This window comes from Rattus norvegicus, chromosome 20 (assembly GCF_036323735.1).
Source record: "Rattus norvegicus strain BN/NHsdMcwi chromosome 20, GRCr8, whole genome shotgun sequence".
Classification (NCBI taxonomy): Eukaryota; Metazoa; Chordata; class Mammalia; order Rodentia; family Muridae; genus Rattus; species Rattus norvegicus.
In genome coordinates this window covers 1,485,369-1,507,343 of record NC_086038.1, presented here as the reverse complement: position 1 = coordinate 1,507,343, position 21,975 = coordinate 1,485,369, and the positions used below count along the sequence as shown (strand labels likewise).

Genomic DNA, 21,975 nt, shown 5'->3' with positions numbered 1-21,975 from the left:
CGACCTGCCCAGCATAATTGCTGGGAGACCAACTCTAGTCCTCTGTGAGAGCAGTACGTCTAGCTCACCTTCTCACCAATGACACACTAACCGGTTCTGAGTTTGTGCCATTGAGTCATCGACTTCTAGAGTTAGGGGCACCACCATCCCTAACTCCTTCAGGAAAATAGCAAGATAGGATTGAGGAGCATTTGTGTGGTACATTTGTCCTACCATTTTGGGAGACAGCTCTCTTATCCTATGGCAATACTTATCCATAGAGAATGAAAGTTGGACCCCGGGCTGGAGAGATGGTTCAGCGGTTAAGAGCACTGACTGCTCTTCCAGAGGTCCTGAGTTCAAATCCCAGCAACCACATGGTGGCTCAAGGCCATCTGTAATGGGATCTGATGCCCTCTTCTGGTGTGTCTGAAGACAGCTACAGTGTATTTATATATAATAAATAAGTAAATAAATGAATACATCTTAAAAAAAAAAAGTTGGGCCTTGGCACAGGTGAAGATTCAGTACGCATATAGGAGCAGGAGCTTGGGATGAACTCAAGAATCATGGTCCTTTGATGGACATTGTCAGAGACCAAGCAGAGTGAAGCAGCCAGGCACATACCTATAATCCTGGCACACAGGAATCTGAGAAAGGAAGACCAGCCTGGGCCACATTAGACCCTCAAAACCAAAACCAAAAAGGAAGAGGAGAGAATCAGGAAAGAGGGAGTGGGAGGAGAGCAGAGGCAAGAACAGTAGAAGGAGGATTGATTTGGCTCCTCCCCTTCACAGGTGATGTCTGACTTGGGACACAATTATGTGTCCCACACAGCTATATGGAGTAGAAGCTGTGTGGAGTAGAACTTGTGTATGTACTAGAGATCATACAATGTCTTCAGGGCCCAGAGATCCTGCCACGTCTAGTACTGGGAAGAAACTTCAGTTTCCTAAAGACAGCATTCTAGATAGCATTTATAAATGAGGTAAGTTAGTAAAGAAATTGATAAAACCATGACCTATGACAAACAGCAGAAGAATCTGCCTAGGGCCCAGCCATACTACTGGCAACTCCATGGAAAGACGAGTCTACTCCCAGAAGGACTGTTATCCTGGTAACGATGACCCTAGTGGATTTATCTACAACAGCACTACAGGAACACAAGAGATGTTTCAGGAAGACAGGCGACAAGCTAGACAATGCTTCCCACAGCTGCACCTCATGTCAAGTAAGATCTTTGGAGGCAGTGTTTTCTTCTTCCCAGGTCACAGAAGTTTTTTATTAATAGAATGGAAATAGTAGTATCTATGTCAGAAAGATTTTCCTCCACTGGGGATAGATTTACATTGGAGTAGCTCCCACAACCACCTTCTGCAGTCAATCTCCCTAATATTATTTATTTATTCATATATTTATTGTGTGTGTGTATGTGTGTGTGTTTGTGTGTGTCTGTGTGTGTGCGTGTCTGTGTGTGTGTGTGTGTTTGTGTGTGTGTAAGAATATGGAGGTCAGAGGACAACTTGCTGGGTTGCTTCTCTACTTCAAACATGTGCCTCCTGGATATCAATCTCAGGTCTTCAGGCCTGGTGACGGGTGACTTTACCTGCTAAGCGATCTCACGGGCCTTATTTAAAAATTTTGAACTCCAGCGTTCTCATCTGACACGTGGAGAAGTTATTATAAAGAAACAAAAAGAATAGGACAGAAGGGGTTGGGGAATATGACAGATTGCCAGAGTCCATGGCTACATGGACAAGGCCTTGGGTTCTATTTCCTGTAATGCACGTGCAGGACGTGCACAAGCACATGAGACAGAGAGAGAGAGAGAGAGAGAGAGAGAGAGAGAGAGAGAGAGAATTAGAAGAGAACATAATGTAAATTATGCACCATTAAGGTATTCTATTTCTGCACAGATTCAAGTGTAACAAATACTGAAAGCATCTGAAGGTGTGTATGAGTCACACTGTTGTTCCAGAGTGATGGTTTAGAAAGACAGTCGGGGAAGAGTAAACCCAACAGGTGTTTGTTTACTCTCAATTGCTAAGGCAGAGCTACTAGCACACCTGTTCCTGGCTTTCCCCCTCTGCTGGGATCCCAGCGGCTTATGTGGTTCTCTGGGCCTGGTGTCTGTTTTGCTCTGATAGGCTCATTGGTGCAGACTTGGTTAAATTCACAGGCAAGGCCTGTGTGGGTCGTTGGCTGGAAGTTTTATGGTGTTTCTATGAATAGAATTTTTAGTCTCTTGCCTCAGCTTTCTTGATTTGACTCCTAAAATATCCACTTGCAAATAAATAACTTCTCATGTGTGTGTGTGTATATATATAAGCTTAGCTTCACATGTCATTTTCTGCAATTCCAAACTTGCCAATAGTTTCAAAACCAAAGCTTGTATCTCACTAATTTGGGGGCAAAAATGTAGCCAGATTTACATTTATTCTGTGGCAAAAATTGGGTGTGAAGCTTTTTACCGACTATTTATTCCACCCAAGGTGAGTCTTACATTTAATGCAGAAATATAATTGTGCATGTTGTGGGCTTCAGATTTGCATATACTTTTTTTTTTTTTTTTTGGATACAGGGACTCACTACGTAGCCTTGGTTGGCCTGGATGTCATCTGGTTGGTAGACCAGATGTCTGTTTAAGGAGTGCTGGGATTAAAGGTGTGTGCCACCATACCTCACTACTTTACTTTTGTGCATAGGAGTGTATGCCTACATATACTTATGTGCATGTGTGCAGGTATCCTTGGAGGCCAGATTCCCAGGAGCTGGAGTTACAGGCAGTTGTGAGCTGCACGGCTGACCTGGGTGGTGGGAACTAAACTCAGATCCTCTGCAAATTCTCTTAATTACTGAGCCTCTCTTGCCCATACTGTAAAGATAAGCTCCCCTGATTTATTATTGCTTTGGTTACGCTAACACTTAATGACACCGTACTCATTCACTTATATAAGCACTCACTAGTGGAGAGTCAATTCACACCGCCAACTTGGTAACCTGTCCCCGAGACAGGGAGATGTGAGCTAGAGAAAGGGTTTCACAGTGTCATTTTCTTATTTCACTGAAGTTTGGTGCATTCTAGGCTAGGTTTACTTGTGTATGGTTGCAAAGGCACAACAAGAGGAACCAATCTTCCTAGGCCCTAGGCTGGAGCAAAGAACAAGGCCTGAAGTGTTAAGAATATCCACTTGCTGTCATCTGAATGTGTGTGTACCCTGCTCCTCCGGTTCATATGCTGAGACCCAGTGCACCCAGTGGGATATGATAGTATTTAGAGGTGGGACTGAGAGACCAAATCTTTTAAGTTCTGACTCTGTTTTAGAGAACCTGACCTAAGTTTGAACTCAGACTAACAGGCAGTAAATAACATTAGTTTCCAAGTTTCCTCACAACAAAACCCAAGCCTAGCTCCAGTCTCCAGGTTACGCCCCAACAAGATCAGCATCTCCTGGTTATTCCCCCAACAAAGCTGCACCCCAAGGTTAGAAGCCAACACCCTGCCTAATGACCACCAATGCAGAGGGAAGCAGGAATTAAGTTTGTGATATAACTCCCAACACCAGCCAATTATGGTAAAGGCCATAGAACCTTTCCAATTAGATGCTTGCACACTCCCTCTCCCCACCTTGTAGCCTTCTGTAAAGCCTTGCCCAATAGATATTTGGGGTTACCTCTTTGCCCAAAAGATATTTGGGGTCAACTCTACACCAATCCATCCAGTGTCATGGTGGTGCGCTGAGGGGCCTGAGCTAGCTCAAATAAAAAGGCCCTACTGTGATTGCATTAGATAGGCTCATTAATACTTCCCAGTACTACAGGCAATTTGGGAGGTGATAAGTGTTTTTATAGAGAAAGCCCACTTGGGTTGGAGATTTGGCTCAGTGAGAGAATGACTGCCTAGTACACACAAGGGCTGGATTCCTCAGCATGAGGTGGGAGTCGGGGGTAGGAAGAGGAATGTGGGTGTCTTTTCCGAAAGCACACTGTGGGCATGTAACTAGGAGGGTGTCATCTGTAAAGAAGCAACAAAACCTCAAGCTTATGCTTCCAACTTCCAGATATGCTTGTCGTACATTTCTAGGTTTTTCTGAGGGGTGTGGTGGTGGTGGGGTGTGTGTGTGGGAGAAAGAGAGAGAGGGGGAGAGAGAGAGAGAGAGCGCGAGCGCGCAGTGTTTCACACTAAAGTCCAGCAGCCTGGCCAGGAACTCACGATGTAGCTCAGGCTGGCCTCAAGCCTTCCCAAAGTGCTGAGATTACAGGCCGTAGTCACCACATACTTCTCTGCAAGTATTCAGTTTAACACGCAATCCATACATGGAAACAGCTCTGTCCAGAGTGTAAATAGGACTGAAATATCTTGATTTTGAAGTCTTGTTTTATACATATTTCTAAATAATACGATTTGTATGAAAGAGAAAACTCCCCAAAGACAAGGTCCTTCACCTTGTTCTTCACAGGCTTTCCACTCCTCCTCGGGCAAGAAAACAGAAAAGAATTGCATTCTGGCCTTTGAAGGAGAATTCTGTGGGGAGTGAGCTTTGGAGAAAAGGAGTACACCAAGACCAAGCCAGGGTTTCCATGTTGGAGGTCATGCCTACAATCCCAACACTCAGGAGGCGAAGCTAGGAGGATTAGGAGTTTAAAGTTATCCTTGGCTACCCATTAAATTTGAGAGTTCAAGACCAGCTTGGGCTACGTACTTAAGACCCTCCCTCTAAAACAAAAACCAATACTTAAACAAAGCAATAAAAACACAACCGCACAGACAGACAAACCTAAAACAAAGACTAAGTTCTAACCTATTTATTTATTTCTGTAGTTCAGTTTGGCCTCATATTCTATGTAACACAGACTGGCTTTGAACCAGTCGTCCTCTAGCCTCATCCTCCCAAGTGCTAAGGGTCATTGGCATGTACTCTGATGTTTGGCAAAACTAAACCTTGAAATGCAATGTGAAAAATTTGAATATAGGCTAGGCATGATGGTAGAGAACTATAACCCCAGCCCTCAAGAGGTAGAGGCTGGAGGATTGTTGCAAGTGAAAGGTTGCGATGTTCTATGCAACAAGTTCTAACCAGAGAAGAGTACATAGTATGTGTCTTAGTTAGGGTTTTACTGCTGTGAACAGACACCATGACTAAGGCAAGTCTTACAAAGGACAACATTTAATTGGGGCCAGCTTACAGGTTCAGAGATTTGGTCCATTATTAACCATGTGGGAGCATGGCAGCATCTAGGCAGGTGTGGTGTGAGCAGAGCTGAGGGTTCTACATCTCTATCTGAAGGATGCTAGTGGAAGACTAACTTCCAGGCAGCTAGGACAAGGGTATTGAGGTCCATGCCCACAGTGACATACCTACTTCAACAAGGCTACACTTACCCCCAACAAGGCCACACATCCAAATAGTGCCATTTCCTGGGCCAAGCATATCACAGTGAGACTGACTAAAACAGTTAATTCAGATGCAGAGTAAGGAGCTGGAGTTCAAATACTGGCTATGCTACCCTTGCTTCACCTCTCACTTTCTCTAAAAGCAGTTTAGTTGAATATAAGAGCATGAACATCCATTTTTCTTTGTGTGGTGGTGTGAGGATTAGATGTCATCTACCCGAAGAGCCCAGAATTTTATAGGTCATCAACAACTTGGGCTACTTTGTCTCTTGTGTTTTCATGGCTTCTGATAATTAAGCTTTGTGCTCTCTGGGGTGGAAGAGGAAGAATGGAGTGGGGGGGAAGGCATCAGAAGGAGAAAATGGGGAACAAGATGAACAAGAAGCCTGGTCATTCCGTAGGGAATCTGAGTAGAAACTCCTGTTTCCACGGAATATGGTAACAAAACAAATAAACAAACAAAAACTGCACAAAGAAGGTAGCATTGTAAAGGCACACACACCTGTGAAGAATAGGAGGTGGAGGGCTCCAGGCCCCTACATCCATCCCAACATCCTATCTCCTGCTAAATACATTATCATCTGCGGTAAGAACAGGGCTGACACGCTGTGGTTTGAGGAGGGATCTAGACAGGTGTCCTGAGGAACATGGACAAGGAACTCTGGAAATTATAATGGAGAGTGAAAAGGCAAGAGAGGAGAAAAATGGCAGCTACGGAATGTTCTAGAGGAGAGGAAACCAGAGTGCTTACAGGAGGATCTTGAGAGTAGTTTGTGACCCTAGAGAGCGTGCCTGCTCAGATGTTCCATGGTTGCAGTCTTGCTGGGTTTTGGGGAGGGGTCCGTGAACTCAGCTTTGTCAGGATCACAGGGCACCAAGTGGCTGTAAGGCACATCGTCAGAGTCAGGTAGTTCTTCTCTTTGACTATCTGGGAAACTTCCCTTGCTGTATCCATAACTTCAGTTGGCCTTATTGAGAGGGTAGGCTACTCAGAGAAAGGTGGCTGTCATTTCTAGTGACTAGAAATCCTTCCTACTCTCTTGTGTTCATTATTACAGATGGTTGTGAGCCACCATGTGGTTGCTGGGAATTGAACTCAGGACCTCTGGAAGAGCAGTCAGTGCTCTTAACCACTGAGCCATCTCTCCAGCCCTTTTGTGTCCATTATTTAGCCTAGTGGTTCTCAGGCTCTTTCCAGGCAACATTTAAGTTTGTGGGGTTTTGTTTTTGTATTTAGTTGTGAGATAGAGGGGTGTACGTATGGGCAGAGCCTGTGTAAAAGCTGTCCTCCTGCCAGATAGAGTTCTCCTTTATCCGGATTTTCAGAAGTCCCCTAGGACATTCATGTAGGTGAAAACTTGTGTTTAATTATCTGAGCCTAGAACTTAATAGTTTTTTTTTTAACGGTCTCAATATGCGGCAAACTTTCTAGGAATGCAATTACAGTTCTGTGTGAGTTTAGGGAAGCTTGACTTTGCTACCAAGAGTCGCTCAACATTTCCTGAAGTCACTTCCTTGATGGCAACATGCCGGAGATAGTTGAGTCACTGGCTGTGCACCTGTATCAGTGTGTGTTGGTAGAAGATCCTTTTCTGTGACTCTGTGGAGAGGTGTAAGCATTTGCCTGCCTCGAGGGAAACTGGGCACTCACACTAAAACTGTTTATGTTATAACAAATTGCTATGCTCCTCCTTATAGACGGGAAAATATTTTGTTCTTTTTTTAGTCACGTGCATAGGGAAGTGATGTAATCTATGCTTTTTAGTTCGTGGTTTTGGAGTCATTACAAATTTGTATTTGTATTTGTTCTAACATAGGGTTGAAGGTTGAGAGCCTCGGTTCTCCTGCGTCCCATAATATCTGGTTTCCTCCCACCTCTCTGGAAGGACTAACCAGCATGGGAGTGCCTCTCACCCCCTTTTCATCTTTCTGTTCATCATCATTAAGGGCAATCGCAATGCAGGAGCCTTGGCTGTCAGACCTCTCTGCCAGAGCCTCCAGTTTAACCTTAGTCAAGAAGCGCAGGTATTTGGTCTGGTCCTAGTGTGAGCAATACAGGCTCCTGCTCACGTAGAGGTTCTTTGTATGTCCCCGTCTTTCTCCATCTACCTCAGTATCTCTTCTTGATGCCCCCTGATCTTTTGCTCCCCGCCATAAGCTGGAAGTTTATGGCTCCCAGTCCAGCTCTTCTCCCATTTTTCTCCTGGTGCTCCCTCCACCACGGCTGCTCTTCCGACCCTTGCTTCTCCCTTCCCTTTCAATGTCTGTTCTCCAAGCATGTGACATCTTCTTCCCTCCTTTTACCAGGTCCAGTTTTGTCTTCCTTCCCTTTGTCCAAACAGCCTTTCTCTACCTTCATCCAGGCTCCTGTCTCTGTGCCAGCTTCTCTGTTTTAGGCTTGGGTCGTATCACCACCCCCACCCCCACCCCCACGGTCTCCAGCAGTCTAGCCAGCAGGTCCCTCGGCAGCTCTCAGTCCCTTCCTGCGTGCAAGATCGCCTGTGTTCCCCTCCATCCCACCCCTACGCCCTCCCGCGCCGTGGGCGGTCTAGGGAGGGGCCGGGATCCGGGGCGGCTCCTGGGGCTCGGGTTGTGGGAGGCGCCCTCTCCGGTCTCCCCCCTCCCTTCCCCCCGCCCCGTCTTCCCCTGCACCCTCCTTCCTCCCTCCGCCCGAGAGCTTCCCCGGTCCCCGGCGCCGCCTCCTTCCCTCCCGGCACCGTGCTCTCGCGGCCGCCGTCGCCCCGGGGAAGGAGAGACGGGGGTGGGGTTTGCGGGTAGCGATCGAGAAGGGGAGAGACCCCGGCCAGGCAGGAGCCTGGATTCCTGTGGAAGAAGAACAGGGGGAGGGGAAGCTGGAGGACCGGGAGGGAGAACGGGGAGCCGCGGCCGGGCCTGGGGCCTTGAGGCCCGGGGAGAGCCGCGGAGCGGGACCGGCCGCCGAGGTAAGAGCGGGGCCCCAGGACCCGGGCTTGGTGAGGAGGCCGGTGGACGCAGGGCAGGGCCGGGGGGGGGGTACGTGGGGTTCGGGTGCGAGCGGCGAGTGATGGGGCAGCGGGGACCCCAGAGCGTGGGTAAGCTGGGCTAGCGCTAGCCACGGGGGCTGCTGAGAGGAGGTGGAGAGAGGTGGAGTCCCGGGAGGGTGGGGGGCCGAGGGAGGCCGGAGGAGGGTGGGGACAGGCGCTCTCTCCTCCTTTCCCCCCCAGCCCGTGCGGCTCCGCCCCCGCCTCCTCCGCGGGGCGCCCTCCGCGTCCCGAACCGCGCGGTCGGAGCCCGTGAGGCTCGCGGAGCGAGACCTGTCCGTCGGCTGGCCCAGGCCGCTGCCGGCGGGCTCCTCCGTGCCCTCACGGCTGTCTTTTCCTCAGATGCTGCTGCTGCTGCTGGTGCCTCTCTTCCTCCGCCCCCTGGGCGCTGGCGGGGCGCAGACCCCCAACGCCACCTCGGAAGGTGCACCCTTCTCCGGCGCCCCGGACCTCTTCCACCCCACAGCTCCCTTCCCTGCACGTCTCCTTTTCCCATCACTCTCGCGTCAAGACCTCACCCCCACCCCCACCCCTGGCATCCTGGTCCGCAGCCACTTCACTACTCCTGACCTCCTTTCTGTCACTCCGCATCATCACCAGCACCCATTTCCTCTGCCTCACGTTGCTACACTACACCGTTTTGCTGTGACCCCGAATTATCTTCTCAGCCCCACCTCCCTTTCCGGGCCCCACATTACTAGAGCGCCCCCCTTCCGTGGTCCACCTTGTTGCTTTGATGGGCTCGTGTGGTCCTCGTTCAATGGGGTTTGTGTGGTCCTCACAGCCCTGGTCCCTCATTTTAACCACCGAACATTATAGCCCTTACGATTTCTTCTTAGCTATTTCTCTCCATTATACTTCTCTACCGGTGGACTCTCGTACCAGCAGCTTGGGGTTCTTAACTGTTCCCACTCCCACCTTCCAGTCGTGTGCCCCTTGTGCCCCCCGCCCCTTTTTCTGTCCCCCAGCCCCAGCCCCACCATTGACCACGCCCTGCTCTTCCCCCTTCCACTGCGGCGCTGCCTTCCCGCTCCCACGGTTCCCCCTGTGCCTCCCCATTCCCTTTCAGGTTGCCAGATTATACATCCGCCCTGGGAAGGTGGCATCAGGTACCGTGGCTTGACTCGCGACCAGGTGAAGGCCATCAACTTCCTGCCTGTGGACTATGAGATCGAATATGTGTGCCGAGGGGAGCGCGAGGTGGTGGGGCCCAAGGTGCGCAAATGCCTGGCCAACGGCTCCTGGACGGATATGGACACACCCAGCCGCTGTGGTGAGTAGCCTGGGAAGCCATCCACCACCCCTGTCCTCTTCCTTCAGGCCCTTTCCCAGTTGCAGACCGACCTCAATTGTTTTGCAAGTCAGCAGTTTAAATCAGTGGGACCAAATTCACAAATACGTTTAATGAATGAGTACTATGTAGGAGGAGGGGTGTCGCTGTGAGCCTCTAGTGGGAGGAAGCAAGCTAAGCAGCCAGCACATTCACTTCATCGTCTTCATTAGGATACCGATCATTGGATGAAATAACTTTGATTCTTCATCTGAGTTACTCTTCGAGGTCCGTTAGCGAGAGATTGCTCTTTAAGTTATAAAACGATTTCATTACATTTCCTGATACCTTTGTCTCCAACTCAATGACCATATAAGCCGGCTCAGTAGTAGTACAGACCAGCCATAACAAGAAAAGCAAGCCTGATCGTGCATCCAGACTCACATGCATCTGCACATTTCAAAGGCAGATAGCTACCCACTTCACTGTGCTGTGAGCAGTATCTGTTTTGTGTGCTTATAGCTCCATCTTGGGTTCCTACAATAGAAATGCTATTTTTTTTCCTGATAGGAATGTGGATACAGGGGGACCGGGGAGAAAAGGGAGGAGGAAGGGAAACATAGATATTGCACACCTGATTTCCTGTGGAACAGGATGCTTGTGAACCTAGACCCAAACCTAATTCTCTGTACTCCCTAGGGGAAGAATCCTCTGCAACTTGCCTTTCTTCTTATTTTCCTGTCTCTCCACAGTCCGAATCTGCTCCAAGTCTTATTTGACCCTGGAAAATGGGAAGGTTTTCCTGACGGGTGGGGACCTCCCAGCTCTGGATGGAGCCCGGGTGGAGTTCCGATGTGACCCCGACTTCCATCTGGTGGGCAGCTCCCGGAGCGTCTGTAGTCAGGGCCAGTGGAGCACCCCCAAGCCCCACTGCCAGGGTGAGGGGAACAGCTGCCTGCTGGCAGCTGATGAGGGTGCTTGCCCTAGAATGGGAGTTGGGTGGGAGTGGGTAGAGGGAAAGGATGGTTGCTATGAAGAATGTCGGGGAGGACTTTGGGAAGACGCAGGTGAAGCCCATCTTTACACCAACCACCTGCCTCAGGCTTGGTTCCACGGTCCTTTTTGTTGGGCTTCCCCTCACCCTCCTTTCCTTTAATGTGTTCTTCCTGACTTCAAATCTTGGACCTTTTGTTTTCTGCCCCCCCCCCCCATTAATCTCATCCTCAAACCCCTCAGCTTCTTAAAGTTAAAAAAAAAAAAGCCTGCTCTTCCCCAAACCCCGGAAAAAAAACTACCCCCTCTCTGTAGATGTAGAACATTCTCTGTATCTCTCTTCTAGAATTGATCCTTTGCTATTCACTCTATAATGGAATTGCTGTAAATATTCAGAATTAAACCATACATTACACTTAGAAAAAAGCCGGTGAGATCTGGGATTGGAAACATGGAAAAAGCAAAAAAGTTGGGGCAGAATGACCAGAACAGTGATAATTCAAGGGCAGATGGAAGAAGTCTATGAGTCTTGTGTATACATTTTACAACCTTGATCATTCCTTGAGGGAATAATTGCTTTTGTGTTTGCCACCCCCTTGCCTGCCTCTTTGCTGTCTTTCCTGCAAATGTCTCCTCCCTATTCTGGGCACCCAAACTCTTGTATATATACTCTTCTTTCCTGGAATGAATTAAGCTTCAGAGTTCTTCATTTTGACTAAGTCCTCATTATGAGCTCTTAAAACTGTGTTCATATGCTAACCAACTTTTGGAGAACTTACTAAATTAAGGTGTTTAAACAGCACTCATTTAAAACCAATTGTTTTGTAATTTGTTTTCTTAAAGAGGTCATAGATTTATATATGTTATAATATTCAAGCTCCACAAAACTGAGCTGCACCCCGAACCCCTTTACTTGCTGGCACAAATTCTGCTGTCCCTTGAATAATAGAAGAGAACACAAGTCCTGACCCCCAGCCCCACCTTGCTCTTATCCCCAGGCACCCTACCCTCAACGCAGTCTCCGCTCCGCATGAACAGGTGTGGGAGGGGGCTGGGGATCAGGCCTGGGAAGCTGGGCGCCCCTGGTAACTCTTCTCTGATCCCCGTCTTTCCTGCTGCCAGTGAATCGAACGCCACACTCAGGTGAGATCAGAAACCCTTCCCGCGTGCACTGCCGCCCCCATCCCCTCACTCTTCACCCTCCACCAGCAGGATTTCTTTGCGTAGGTTGTGGGTGTCCTGTTACTCATTTACCCCCACCCATTCTAGTTTGCGGCCCGGCCCTCCGCTCCTACCTGTTTCTTGCCGCCAAATCGCGGTTTTCCGCGGGTCGCGCTACCTCCCATTTCCCTGCTTGGCCACGCTCCTCTGGGTCGCGCTCCTCTCGGACTCAGCTTCCGAGCGCGAAGCCCAGTAGGGGGCAGCCGCGCGCCGGAGGATCCCAGATCTCTCCTTCGTGGGGTTCCTTCAGACCTCGGGGACCTATTCCTGCCACCCCCTACCTAGGTTTTACGGGCGGCCCTGTTAATCGGTCCCACCCATGCGGGCCTCGGTCCTCGCATCCTCTGTAGACCCTTTCTCCCACCACCCTTCTTCAAGCCTTCCCTCAACCGCACTTCCCCTATTCCGCACTTCTCCAAACCAGTTCTCCCTTTCTCAACCCCTATCTTTCTGCAAAGCCTTTCCCATCGCCCTCGCTCTTCCTACCCTTAGTCCCTCGCTCCACTTTTCCTATCAGAACTGTCACCAGCCCCTCCTACCCTACCCACCCTCGCTTCCCTTCTTTGCTCTGTGCTTATCCTCTCACCTTCCAGATCCCCCATCCTCCCCTCCAGTCTCCTTTGGCGGAGACCCCTCCCTTCCTTGCGCCTTCCCTCTGCTCCCCTCCCCTCCGGGCCTCGGCACTGGCTCCTGTCCCCGCCCCCAGCCCGTGACGTCAAGGCCCCCCTCCTAGCTCCTTTTCTCCCTCCTCCCTTCTGTCGGTCGGTCAGTCGGCGAGGAGAGTCCGCGGTGGCGGGAGCGAACGTCTCCTGGCCCTAGGAAGCCCACGTCTCTGCCTTCCCCGGGCTCTGGCCCCTCCTCCCCAATGAGACCGGGGATGGAGACACCTCCCCGACGCCCTCCCAGAAGCCTTCCCCAGAAGAAGTGTCCCCCCTGAGCTGCCCCCCACCCCAAGGAGGCCGCCCCCGCCCCTCCTCGCCATGGGCCCGGGGGGACCCTGTACCCCAGTGGGGTGGCCGCTGCCTCTTCTGCTGGTGATGGCGGCTGGGGTGGCTCCGGTGTGGGCCTCTCACTCCCCTCATCTCCCGCGGCCTCACCCGAGGGTCCCCCCGCACCCCTCCTCAGAACGGCGTGCAGTATACATCGGGGCGCTGTTTCCCATGAGCGGGGGCTGGCCGGGGGGCCAGGCCTGCCAGCCCGCGGTGGAGATGGCGCTGGAGGACGTTAACAGCCGCAGAGACATCCTGCCGGACTACGAGCTCAAGCTTATCCACCACGACAGCAAGGTAGTCGGTGTGAGGGACAGAGTGGCTGGGGCGGTGGGAGGCGAGGGCTGTGAATCCTCTTTGGGGTTTCGAAGCAGACCCCTCCTGAGAGTGACTGGTTGGAGACGCACAGGGGGTGCAGGAGCTTTGGGATGTCTCAGTGGCTCCGAAGGCCGGCAGACTGACTCTCTTGCAGGCTGTAGGAGATTCACTGAAGTGGGGGTCTTCTCAGGTGCTGATCCTCTGGGATAAGCTATCCTTGGCCAGGGTTGGGGGCTGGAAGGAACGTCAGAGGTGGGCAGCTGGCTCAGGGGTTTACATTTGCCATGGTAACAAGGTAAATCTTGGCGTAGGTTGGGGCTGAAAGGAATATGGAGAGAAGGGGGAGGATTTAGAGAGACAAGAGGGTTCTACTTTACCTATCAAAACAAAACAGCAAGGTAAGGCTGCCTGATTCTGAGAATGTGGCCTACAGCTCTGGGAAAGACTAATAATGGTTAATAGGTGGGCTGAGGCAGTTCATAAGGAACCCCCCAACAGCATTGGGGATGGAGAGTCAGTGTACAGGGAGATCAAAAAGAATGGATCAGGGAGGGGGTGGGGAGGAGGGAGGGGACAGTCAGAACCCCAGGTCTCCTGTGGAACTTGGGGGCATCCTGATTTTAGCTTCTGGTTTTATTATCATGGCCTAGTGGATCTGAGAAACAGGATGTAGTTTGAGGAAGAGGAGAAGGTTGGTCATGGTGAAGAGATTTTGGTGTTAGAGGATGGTCTATAATGTGATTTCTTTACTTAGTCTCTCCCTAAGTGGGAGACAGGACAGAAGGTAGGAAGTTTGGGTCCTTTCTGACATGTGGGTCCAGAGAGTTGAGGTTAGGAAAACTGTACAGGTGGGAAGATTAGGCCATTTTACTCTTGGGGTGTGTGGTACATTGGTATGCACCTAAAAATAGACATGTGCCCCCCGAAGGGGTCAGAAATGAGCCTGCTGGCAGAATGCTAGGGAAGGGGCTTGGAGGAAAAAAAAAAAACCTGAAATTCCCTTGGATTTATGCCTTCTCTGTGGGTCTCAAACATCACTGAATAAACACACAATTTGTTTAAAACACTAGTTCGAACTCCTTAGTCAGGAAGGAATCCCAAGTAGTGTCTTCATTTTTATCCACAGACATCTTGCCCAAGGAGATGGCTACATACAGCTTACTCCAAGGACGCCTGTGGGAAGAGAGGCAGAGCACAGGGAAAAAAAAATTAGACGTGAGGGTAGGGAGGCAGGAAGAGAGAGTGTCTTGATCAGGTTAGAGAGCAACATAGATCATTGTGTATGGTGAGGAGGTGGGAAGAGACCAGAGACGGGCACTACAGGAAGATAGGGGAGGCCTTGCTGGAGTTAAGACTCTTTCCCCATGACGAGTGATTCCCCTCGAGGTGTTGGGGAGCAAATGAGGTGGGGGGCCACTGGAAGAAAGGTGTGAGGGAGAGGATGTGGTGTGGCATAGGTCTTGATTCTTGGCCTGTGGTACGATAGGAACTCATGGATTGGGGTACATGGTTGTGTTTGGGTTTTTTTGTTTTTTGTTTTTTGTTTTTTGAAAGAACAGATAGGGAAGAAATGAAACAGAGAAACAGAAGATGGTGCACACATTGGCCACACAAGGCCCTGTTTTATGTAACTGTAGGTTTCCGAGTATCCTCATTGTTCCCTGTGAAATCGTTTCTTCAGGCAAACAGTGGAGGGACACTTTTAGGACTTAGGAGAAGCTGGGGTCAGTATCTGTTCTAAGTTGGAAAGGAACCAATAATGGTAAAAAAAAAAACAAAAAACAAAAAACAAAAAACAACAAAAACAAAAACAAAACTGTGAAGATGCCAAGTAGAAGGTATGTTCCTACAGGTGAGCCCTGCCCTAGACAGGGTGGAGAACAGAGCAGGCATCAGTATTCAGAGTACATTATTTGGGGGGGGGGTGTGCACTCAGACTTGCCCAGCTCCCCCTGGCTCCCTGGGCTTCTTGTCTCCAACTTCCCACAGTGTCTCAAATGTCAGGCCTCAGTGGGGAGCAAGCAGACTCCGGATACCTTCTTTATTTTCTTTTTCACCCCCTCCACCACGTTCACTCTCTCCGGTCCCCTATGCCTCCTGTGTCTATTAACTCCACTCTGGTTCCCCACTGGGTGTCATTTCTTCTCCAATTCTTTTGGGGGGGCTCCAGCGGCTTCTGAAATGTCACGCTTCAGCAGGAGGGGAACAGACAGTAGGGGACCCACGGCTGGCCCTCCCTCCCCCAACCTCCCCTCCTACCTTTATTTCCCTAAGCTTTCCTGTTTCTCTTTCAGGCACCCCTCCTATCACCTGGCTTGTGGAGAATTCCACTCAATTTATTTATCTGGATCTCCTTCATTTTAGATTCTCCTGCCCTCCCCGCCTCCCCTCTTTTTCTAATGGACTTGTCAAATGTCAAGGCCCAGCAGGGAAGGCTAGGGCACCCAGCAGACACCCTACTGATCTTGTTCTCTGAAACTGAAGGTGGAGATTTCATTGTGGAAGCTGTCTGGGGGATCTGCAGAGAATGTATCTGTGTGTTCCTGCAGACTTTCCTGGGCAGATGTTCAGACACTATAAACATGGGATGGGGTGTGTGTGTGTGTGTGTGTGTGTGTGTGTGTGTGTGTGGTGTGTGTGACAGTAGAGTATATGTTAATATGGAAAGAAGGGCATGCAGTTGTGAGTAGGGCCAAGGTGCCAGATGGAAAACAGAAGAAGGGAGCTTGAGGAAAAGAGGCGGAACTAGAAACCTGACAGGAAGAGATTCAGGAAGAAGAATGTGGTGTTGGAAGGGAGTAGTTAAGGAAGGGCACACTAGGTTGTCCAAGGCAGTAGGCAGTGCAAGATGTATGTGTATGTGGGGTGGGAGGGCTTGGGAGCCAGACCTCATTTCCTCCTTCCTCCCGCAGTGTGACCCAGGGCAAGCCACCAAGTACTTGTACGAACTACTCTACAATGACCCCATCAAGATCATTCTCATGCCTGGCTGTAGTTCTGTCTCCACACTTGTAGCTGAGGCTGCCCGGATGTGGAACCTTATTGTGGTATGCAAGGCAGGGGGCGGGGTATCACTTCCTTTTGGATTGCGTTGAGTAGAGAGATTGTGGTTATGTTTAAGAGGACTAGGGAGAGGGACCACTTCCAGGACTCAGCCTCCTGACAACCTGAGCTGGGCTGTTTGGCTTTCTGGTAGAATTGCCTGAAGAGCTACGGGGATCCACAGGTGTGTGTGTGTGTGTGTGTGTGTGTGTGTGTGTGTGTGTGTGAGATGGATGTGCTTGCTTGCTTGCTTGCTCTTGAAAATTACTTTTCCCAGGACAGAGGTGGGGAAGTTTGGAGAGTTGGGAGAAAAGTCAGTGAGCTAAAGACTCAGTGGTAAAAAACCCCTCAGTTTTTTTTTTTTTTTTTTCATGGACACCTCTCCTTTTTCTGCCTCAGCTCTCATATGGCTCCAGTTCACCAGCCTTGTCAAACCGACAGCGGTTTCCCACGTTCTTCCGGACGCATCCATCCGCCACACTCCACAATCCCACCCGGGTGAAACTCTTCGAAAAGTGGGGCTGGAAGAAGATCGCTACCATCCAACAGACCACCGAGGTCTTCACCTCAGTGAGTCTGGACCTGGGGGTGGGACCGGAGGCCCCAGGGCCGTCTGTTCCTCAGGGGAGGACTCGAAGGTTTATCAAAAGAGAACACATTCCTGTTCTTTCTGTAGCCCGGGGAACACATGAATTGGATTTTCGGAGTCCTTTCCACCATTTCCATTTGTTCCCCAGACAGACAGGACTCTGTTCTGTGAAAGTAGGTCTGACCACAGTTGACACAAGAAGGTGCAGGAAGTAGGGTTTTAGGGAGATAGTGAGTTCCAGTGCCTTCACGGGTGGAGGGTGATTGGCAGCTGAGTGTGGAGCTGCTGGAATGGAGTGGAAAAGAAAAGACAGACAAGAGACAAGTGACACGTGTGGGTTTGGTGGTTGAGCCAGAGAGATGCTTACAGACAGGGACAGGGAGGTTTGCAGGGGCAGAGAGAGGAAATGGCCAGGCTCCATGCTGGAGAAAATAGCCCGATTCTTCTTCTCTTTGGGTCTTCTGCTGAGCTCATTATTTTCAGTGGCCCTTTAATTTTCCTTTCCCACTTTCCCTTAGTGACTCAGTCCATTTTCCTGTGATCCCTTTGTCTGTCTGCCCACTTGCCTCTTGAGTTGGCACCATTCTGTGTATTCCAGACCCTGCCCTGCTCTTTTCTGTTTTCTTTGATTTCTTCTCAATGTCAGGAGTGGGGTAGATGGGGCAGGATCCCCAGATACAGATCCTGAGGAGGAGCTCATCAGGCATCTCAGAAACCGCCTCTTAAGACCTGGGGTGCTTTCTTTTATCCTCTCATGGGGTTCAGGGGCTCCTGGAATAAGGTTCAGATTCTACTCCTTTGCTGTGAGCATTCAGTCTGTTCTCACTCCCAAGCTCCGATTTACTCTCCGTGTTTCTTATCCCCCGCCTAAGACGCTGGATGACCTGGAGGAGCGAGTGAAAGAGGCTGGGATCGAGATCACTTTCCGACAGAGTTTCTTCTCGGATCCAGCTGTGCCTGTTAAAAACCTGAAGGTGAGAGAGCAGGGACGATGGGGGGCGGGGGCAGCCCAGTGTGGGGTCAGTGCTGGTGGTGGTCAGCCAGGGAGGAGAACCTGGAAGAGGCAGTTGTTCATTCTGTGAGACGGCTTGGTCTCCTGGGAAGGTTTAGTTCCCTCTTCCGGTTGACATTTATCCACTGCCCATTCACTGAACGTTTCTTTGCACTAAGCACTTGGAGCTGGGAAATCAACGTTTAGAAAGCACCGGCTTAACCCCTCAGGCGCTTTTAGCATCCCTCAGGAGCTCTGCCTCTGTCTCTGTTTTATAGCGTCAAGATGCTCGAATCATCGTGGGACTTTTCTATGAGACGGAAGCCCGGAAAGTTTTTTGTGAGGTGGAGATGAAATCTGGACCAGGGAGGGGTGGCTGGATGGGCTCTCTACCGTGGTTTCCTCCTGGGTCCTCCTCATTGAATCTCTGCTCAAACTGATAGCAAATGACCCGAGGTGATAATGAATGCCAGACCTGTCTGTAGGCCCTGACTCCATTATTTCTCTAAATTCAGACACACACATACACCACACACCACACACCACACACACGCACACACGCACACACACATGCACACACACACACCACACACACACCACACACACACCACACCACACACACATATTCTCATTTTACTGCTTTGTGTTTTGACCCCATCTTTTCTGAGTGGCCCAAGGGAGGCATTTTGTCGAGACTTTCCTATGATTTGAAGATTTTAAATAATTATACATATTATTACATCAGCATACAAAATAGTGGATTTCAGTGAAGATTTTTTGATCCTCGAGAGGCTAAACAGTATCTAGCGAGGTGACACTACTTGCTCCAGAACAAAAGCAAACCTCCAGTGCTCCCCTCCCCACTTTGAATGCAGGTCTATAAGGAAAGGCTCTTTGGGAAGAAGTACGTCTGGTTCCTCATCGGGTGGTATGCTGACAACTGGTTCAAGACCTATGACCCGTCAATCAATTGTACAGTGGAAGAAATGACCGAGGCGGTGGAGGGCCACATCACCACGGAGATTGTCATGCTGAACCCTGCCAACACCCGAAGCATTTCCAACATGGTGAGGGAGCGTCGATGGGGAGGGAAGAGGAGGGGGTTTGAGGATAGCAGGGAAGTCAGGCGATGGGAAGGGGCTGGTACCCGTCTTGTGTTGTTTGTCTACGTCACGTTTTGTGGGTTCTACCTGTGCTTGATTTCCTTGGGCGAGAGAGAAAAATTTTGGATCGAGGAGGAGCAGTAGGCTTCTGATGAGCGGAAGGGCTGTTACCATGGAAACAAGGAGCAGTTGGTGAGAAGTCAAGTGAGGGAGAGAGGCGTTAATGGTAATGTAGTCTTGAACGCAAAGCACACTTTTTTTCCAGAGAGCTCCCCTTGGGCACAGATGTGGTTTTATTTATTGCTATTATTATTATTATGATGATGATGATGATGATGATGATGATGATGTCTGTGTGTGTCTGACTTACAGTAGTACTTCAGGGGGTTGCTTCATATTCCCTTTCTTGGTTTATTTTGGAAACAGAGTCCGTCTCTCTTTGTACCTCTGAATGTTCTGGAACTGGCCATGTAGAACAGGCTTGCCTCAAACTGACAGAAATCCTCCTGCCTCTACCTCCCTAGTTAAAGGCAAGGCATGTGCTAGCATGTCTGGCTTTAATATTCACTTTGTATTCATGTGAAAGTAGTTTTTAGTAATTTGCTTTTTTTTTTTTTAATAAGAATTTTGGATGTACATAAAACTGGGAATCCTTGAGCCCCAGATTGTTTTTTGGTGATAGGCACTTTGAGGGCATACTGCTACTGTCTCGATTTAGAGAGCCAGGGTAGCCCTGTGTGGGAGGTGAGGAGTGAACATGGGGGTGTGGATATGTGGGGGAAGAGACCCTCGCTGCCCAACACCACACCCCACGGTGCAGGGATCTCCATACATAGTTCAGTAGGGTAACCTGTGTACCTGATATAACTCCATCTGTGAAACAACAGCTTTCAGAAGGGTGAAAAATGGTGGTTTTAATAATGGCTGGTTTTGATGAGGAATATCAGGATATTTGGCGTTTAGTTTTGGGGTCTTAGCAGAAATGCTCTAAAACGGCTTTGTTGTTTACATCTTATGAGCTAGAAAAAAATTGGAACCAGGAAGGTTTAGTGACTTGTCCCCGATTGTGCATCTCCTTGTGCCCCATGGAGTTGAACTCCAAGTTGTCCTGTCCTATCACTTTTTATGGCAAAGCACAGTGCCTGACCCGAAATCTTTACTTACACCTTTGTGTGCAAATACTGTTTTCAGATAGTGGTGCGTTTTATCAAAATGATGGTGTTTAATCAAAGGAGAAATGAGATTTGAAAACCTGCTTCTGGCAGTAGGTCGTGGTTAAAAAAAAAAAGTGGATTCTGGTTATAAACTGTGTTCTGGAATGTTCTAGCAGGATGTTACGCTTAATTTACCTCAATTAAAAACGACCGTGAGGAAACACAGGACAACTACTCCCCTGCACAGGACGAGAAAACAGAGCCATTTTCCAGAGTCCAAGGAAGTGGAGTTGGCTACCAAAGAGAGGCTCATTAGTGTCTTAAGCCCAGAACCTGTCAATCAAGGACTCTTGTCTTACCTGGGGAGAGAGAAAAGGAATTGATGAGAGCCTAGAGTTGGGGGGGGGATGTCCCTGGATACTTGGGCCTCGGGGTAGGATGTCTTTCTGGCTTTGGGTTTTCAGAGAACATATCTTTTTATATATATTATAAGGCGCTCTTTTCTCAAGAAAGCTGAAGGCCTTCTTGAGACCCAGCTGAAAACGTCAGGTGGAGAACCCTAGATTTTTTTTTTTTCCAACATCAGAAAGAAGCAGTTTCTTCAGGTGACCAGGGAAGGTTATAGGCGGTGGGTCAATCGGCACCAAAAGAAGTGGATTAGAGCAAGAGTCGGACTGAGGGGTGGAATGGGCAGGATCGTAGAGAGGTAGCGAAATAGCAGAGTTACCTTCCTCACAGAAGGGTGGCCTCAGGTGTGCTTGGATCAGTTCCCAAACACCCATCAGGGCCACCTGGAAAATTAGGTTAGCGTGTAGGTTACTGAACCCTCTCCCTGGAGCCTCCCTGGAGCTCTGAGGTGTGGGGCCTGAGGGTTTCATTTCTGGCAAATTCCTGAAGTTTCTGATTCTGCCTATCTGGTCGTCCATGAGAACTATAGGGAAGTGGTGTTCGATCGACAGAGGTTGCAATGTCTGGAGGGTGAGGACTCTAAATACCCTTCCTACAGTGCACACGGTTCAACCTCCAGCGATAAGACTTCTGAGGTTAAGGATTTCGACGGCATAGGAATTGAGAAACCCTGGTTTAGAGAAAGAATCTTAGGTACCGTGTCTGGGGAAATGGAGGGTCTGAGATCATATACACCCCACCCCACCTCTACAAAAAAAAAAAAAAAAAGAAAGGAAGGAAGGAAAGATAACCATAATCTTTGCTGACTCAAAGGGAAGGAGTGGTTCTTCACAATTTTTCAGTGGCACTCCTCTTGGCTAGCTGTCCTGTCCTGAGTGAGCTGAGAATCTGGGGATAATATCGTGCTGAGCAGATTAATCCCTTCCCAATATGGTGATTTTCTGATGTAATCTTTACTTTGAACTGAGGACTGGCTAGACCTGAAAGCTGAAGGCCTGGACTGCTCAGAAAGTGTTAGCTCGCTGCTGTCTGAGAGCTTCTTGCACAGAAGCAGCTCAGGGCAGTAAGTACACAGTAAGCACGATGGTGAATGCCAGACACCCTGGGCTGGAATCCCAGCCAGCATCGCTCCCGGTCTGCAGTTTAGTTACAGGACCCTGTGTCTTTGTTTCCTCCTCTCTAAAATAGAGATAATCACAAGGCACATTCACTGAAATGTTTGAGGATTGAACACATTGATCCGTGTGCACGAAACCAAGTAAGGACAATATAAATGTAGCTGTCACCATGACCCCTACCGCCACCCCCCACCCCACCATTACCATCTTCACCACCACCACCGCCATCAGCCTCTTTTTCCTCCTCCTGTATGGAGAGGGATGGCATTGATGAAACACTTGAACGGACAGCTTAAGAGGATTTGCTGATTTTGATAAGTAATTTACTTGGAGGCTTATTCACTGGATGCTGGACTGTGAGGAAAAAAAACTAGCTAAGTTTTGT

The 21,975-nt window shown here is 49.4% G+C and overlaps 1 protein-coding gene across 5 annotated transcripts in view; it reads left to right on the top strand.

Moving 5' to 3' along the window:
- The first annotated feature begins 7,991 nt into the window (after positions 1-7,991).
- Positions 7,992-21,975, top strand: part of Gabbr1 (gamma-aminobutyric acid type B receptor subunit 1) — a 29,574-nt gene continuing 15,590 nt past the window's right edge. The window contains exons 1-11 of one of the 5 annotated variants that reach the window (XR_005497343.2): positions 7,992-8,316; positions 8,737-8,818; positions 9,464-9,667; positions 10,417-10,602; positions 11,780-11,800; positions 13,004-13,164; positions 16,098-16,232; positions 16,627-16,797; positions 17,689-17,790; positions 18,086-18,151; positions 18,683-18,874. Coding sequence is in view for 4 of the 5 variants with exons in the window: in XM_006255879.5 (XP_006255941.1) it covers positions 8,737-8,818; positions 9,464-9,667; positions 10,417-10,602; positions 11,780-11,800; positions 13,004-13,164; positions 16,098-16,232; positions 16,627-16,797; positions 17,689-17,790; positions 18,086-18,151; positions 18,683-18,874 (1,320 nt within the window). In the remaining variant the exon portion in view is untranslated. The remainder of the gene's footprint in view (positions 8,317-8,736; positions 8,819-9,463; positions 9,668-10,416; positions 10,603-11,779; positions 11,801-13,003; positions 13,165-16,097; positions 16,233-16,626; positions 16,798-17,688; positions 17,791-18,085; positions 18,152-18,682; positions 18,875-21,975) is intronic. The other 4 variants (XM_006255879.5, NM_031028.3, XM_039099118.2 and 1 more) reach the window with 4 other exon arrangements.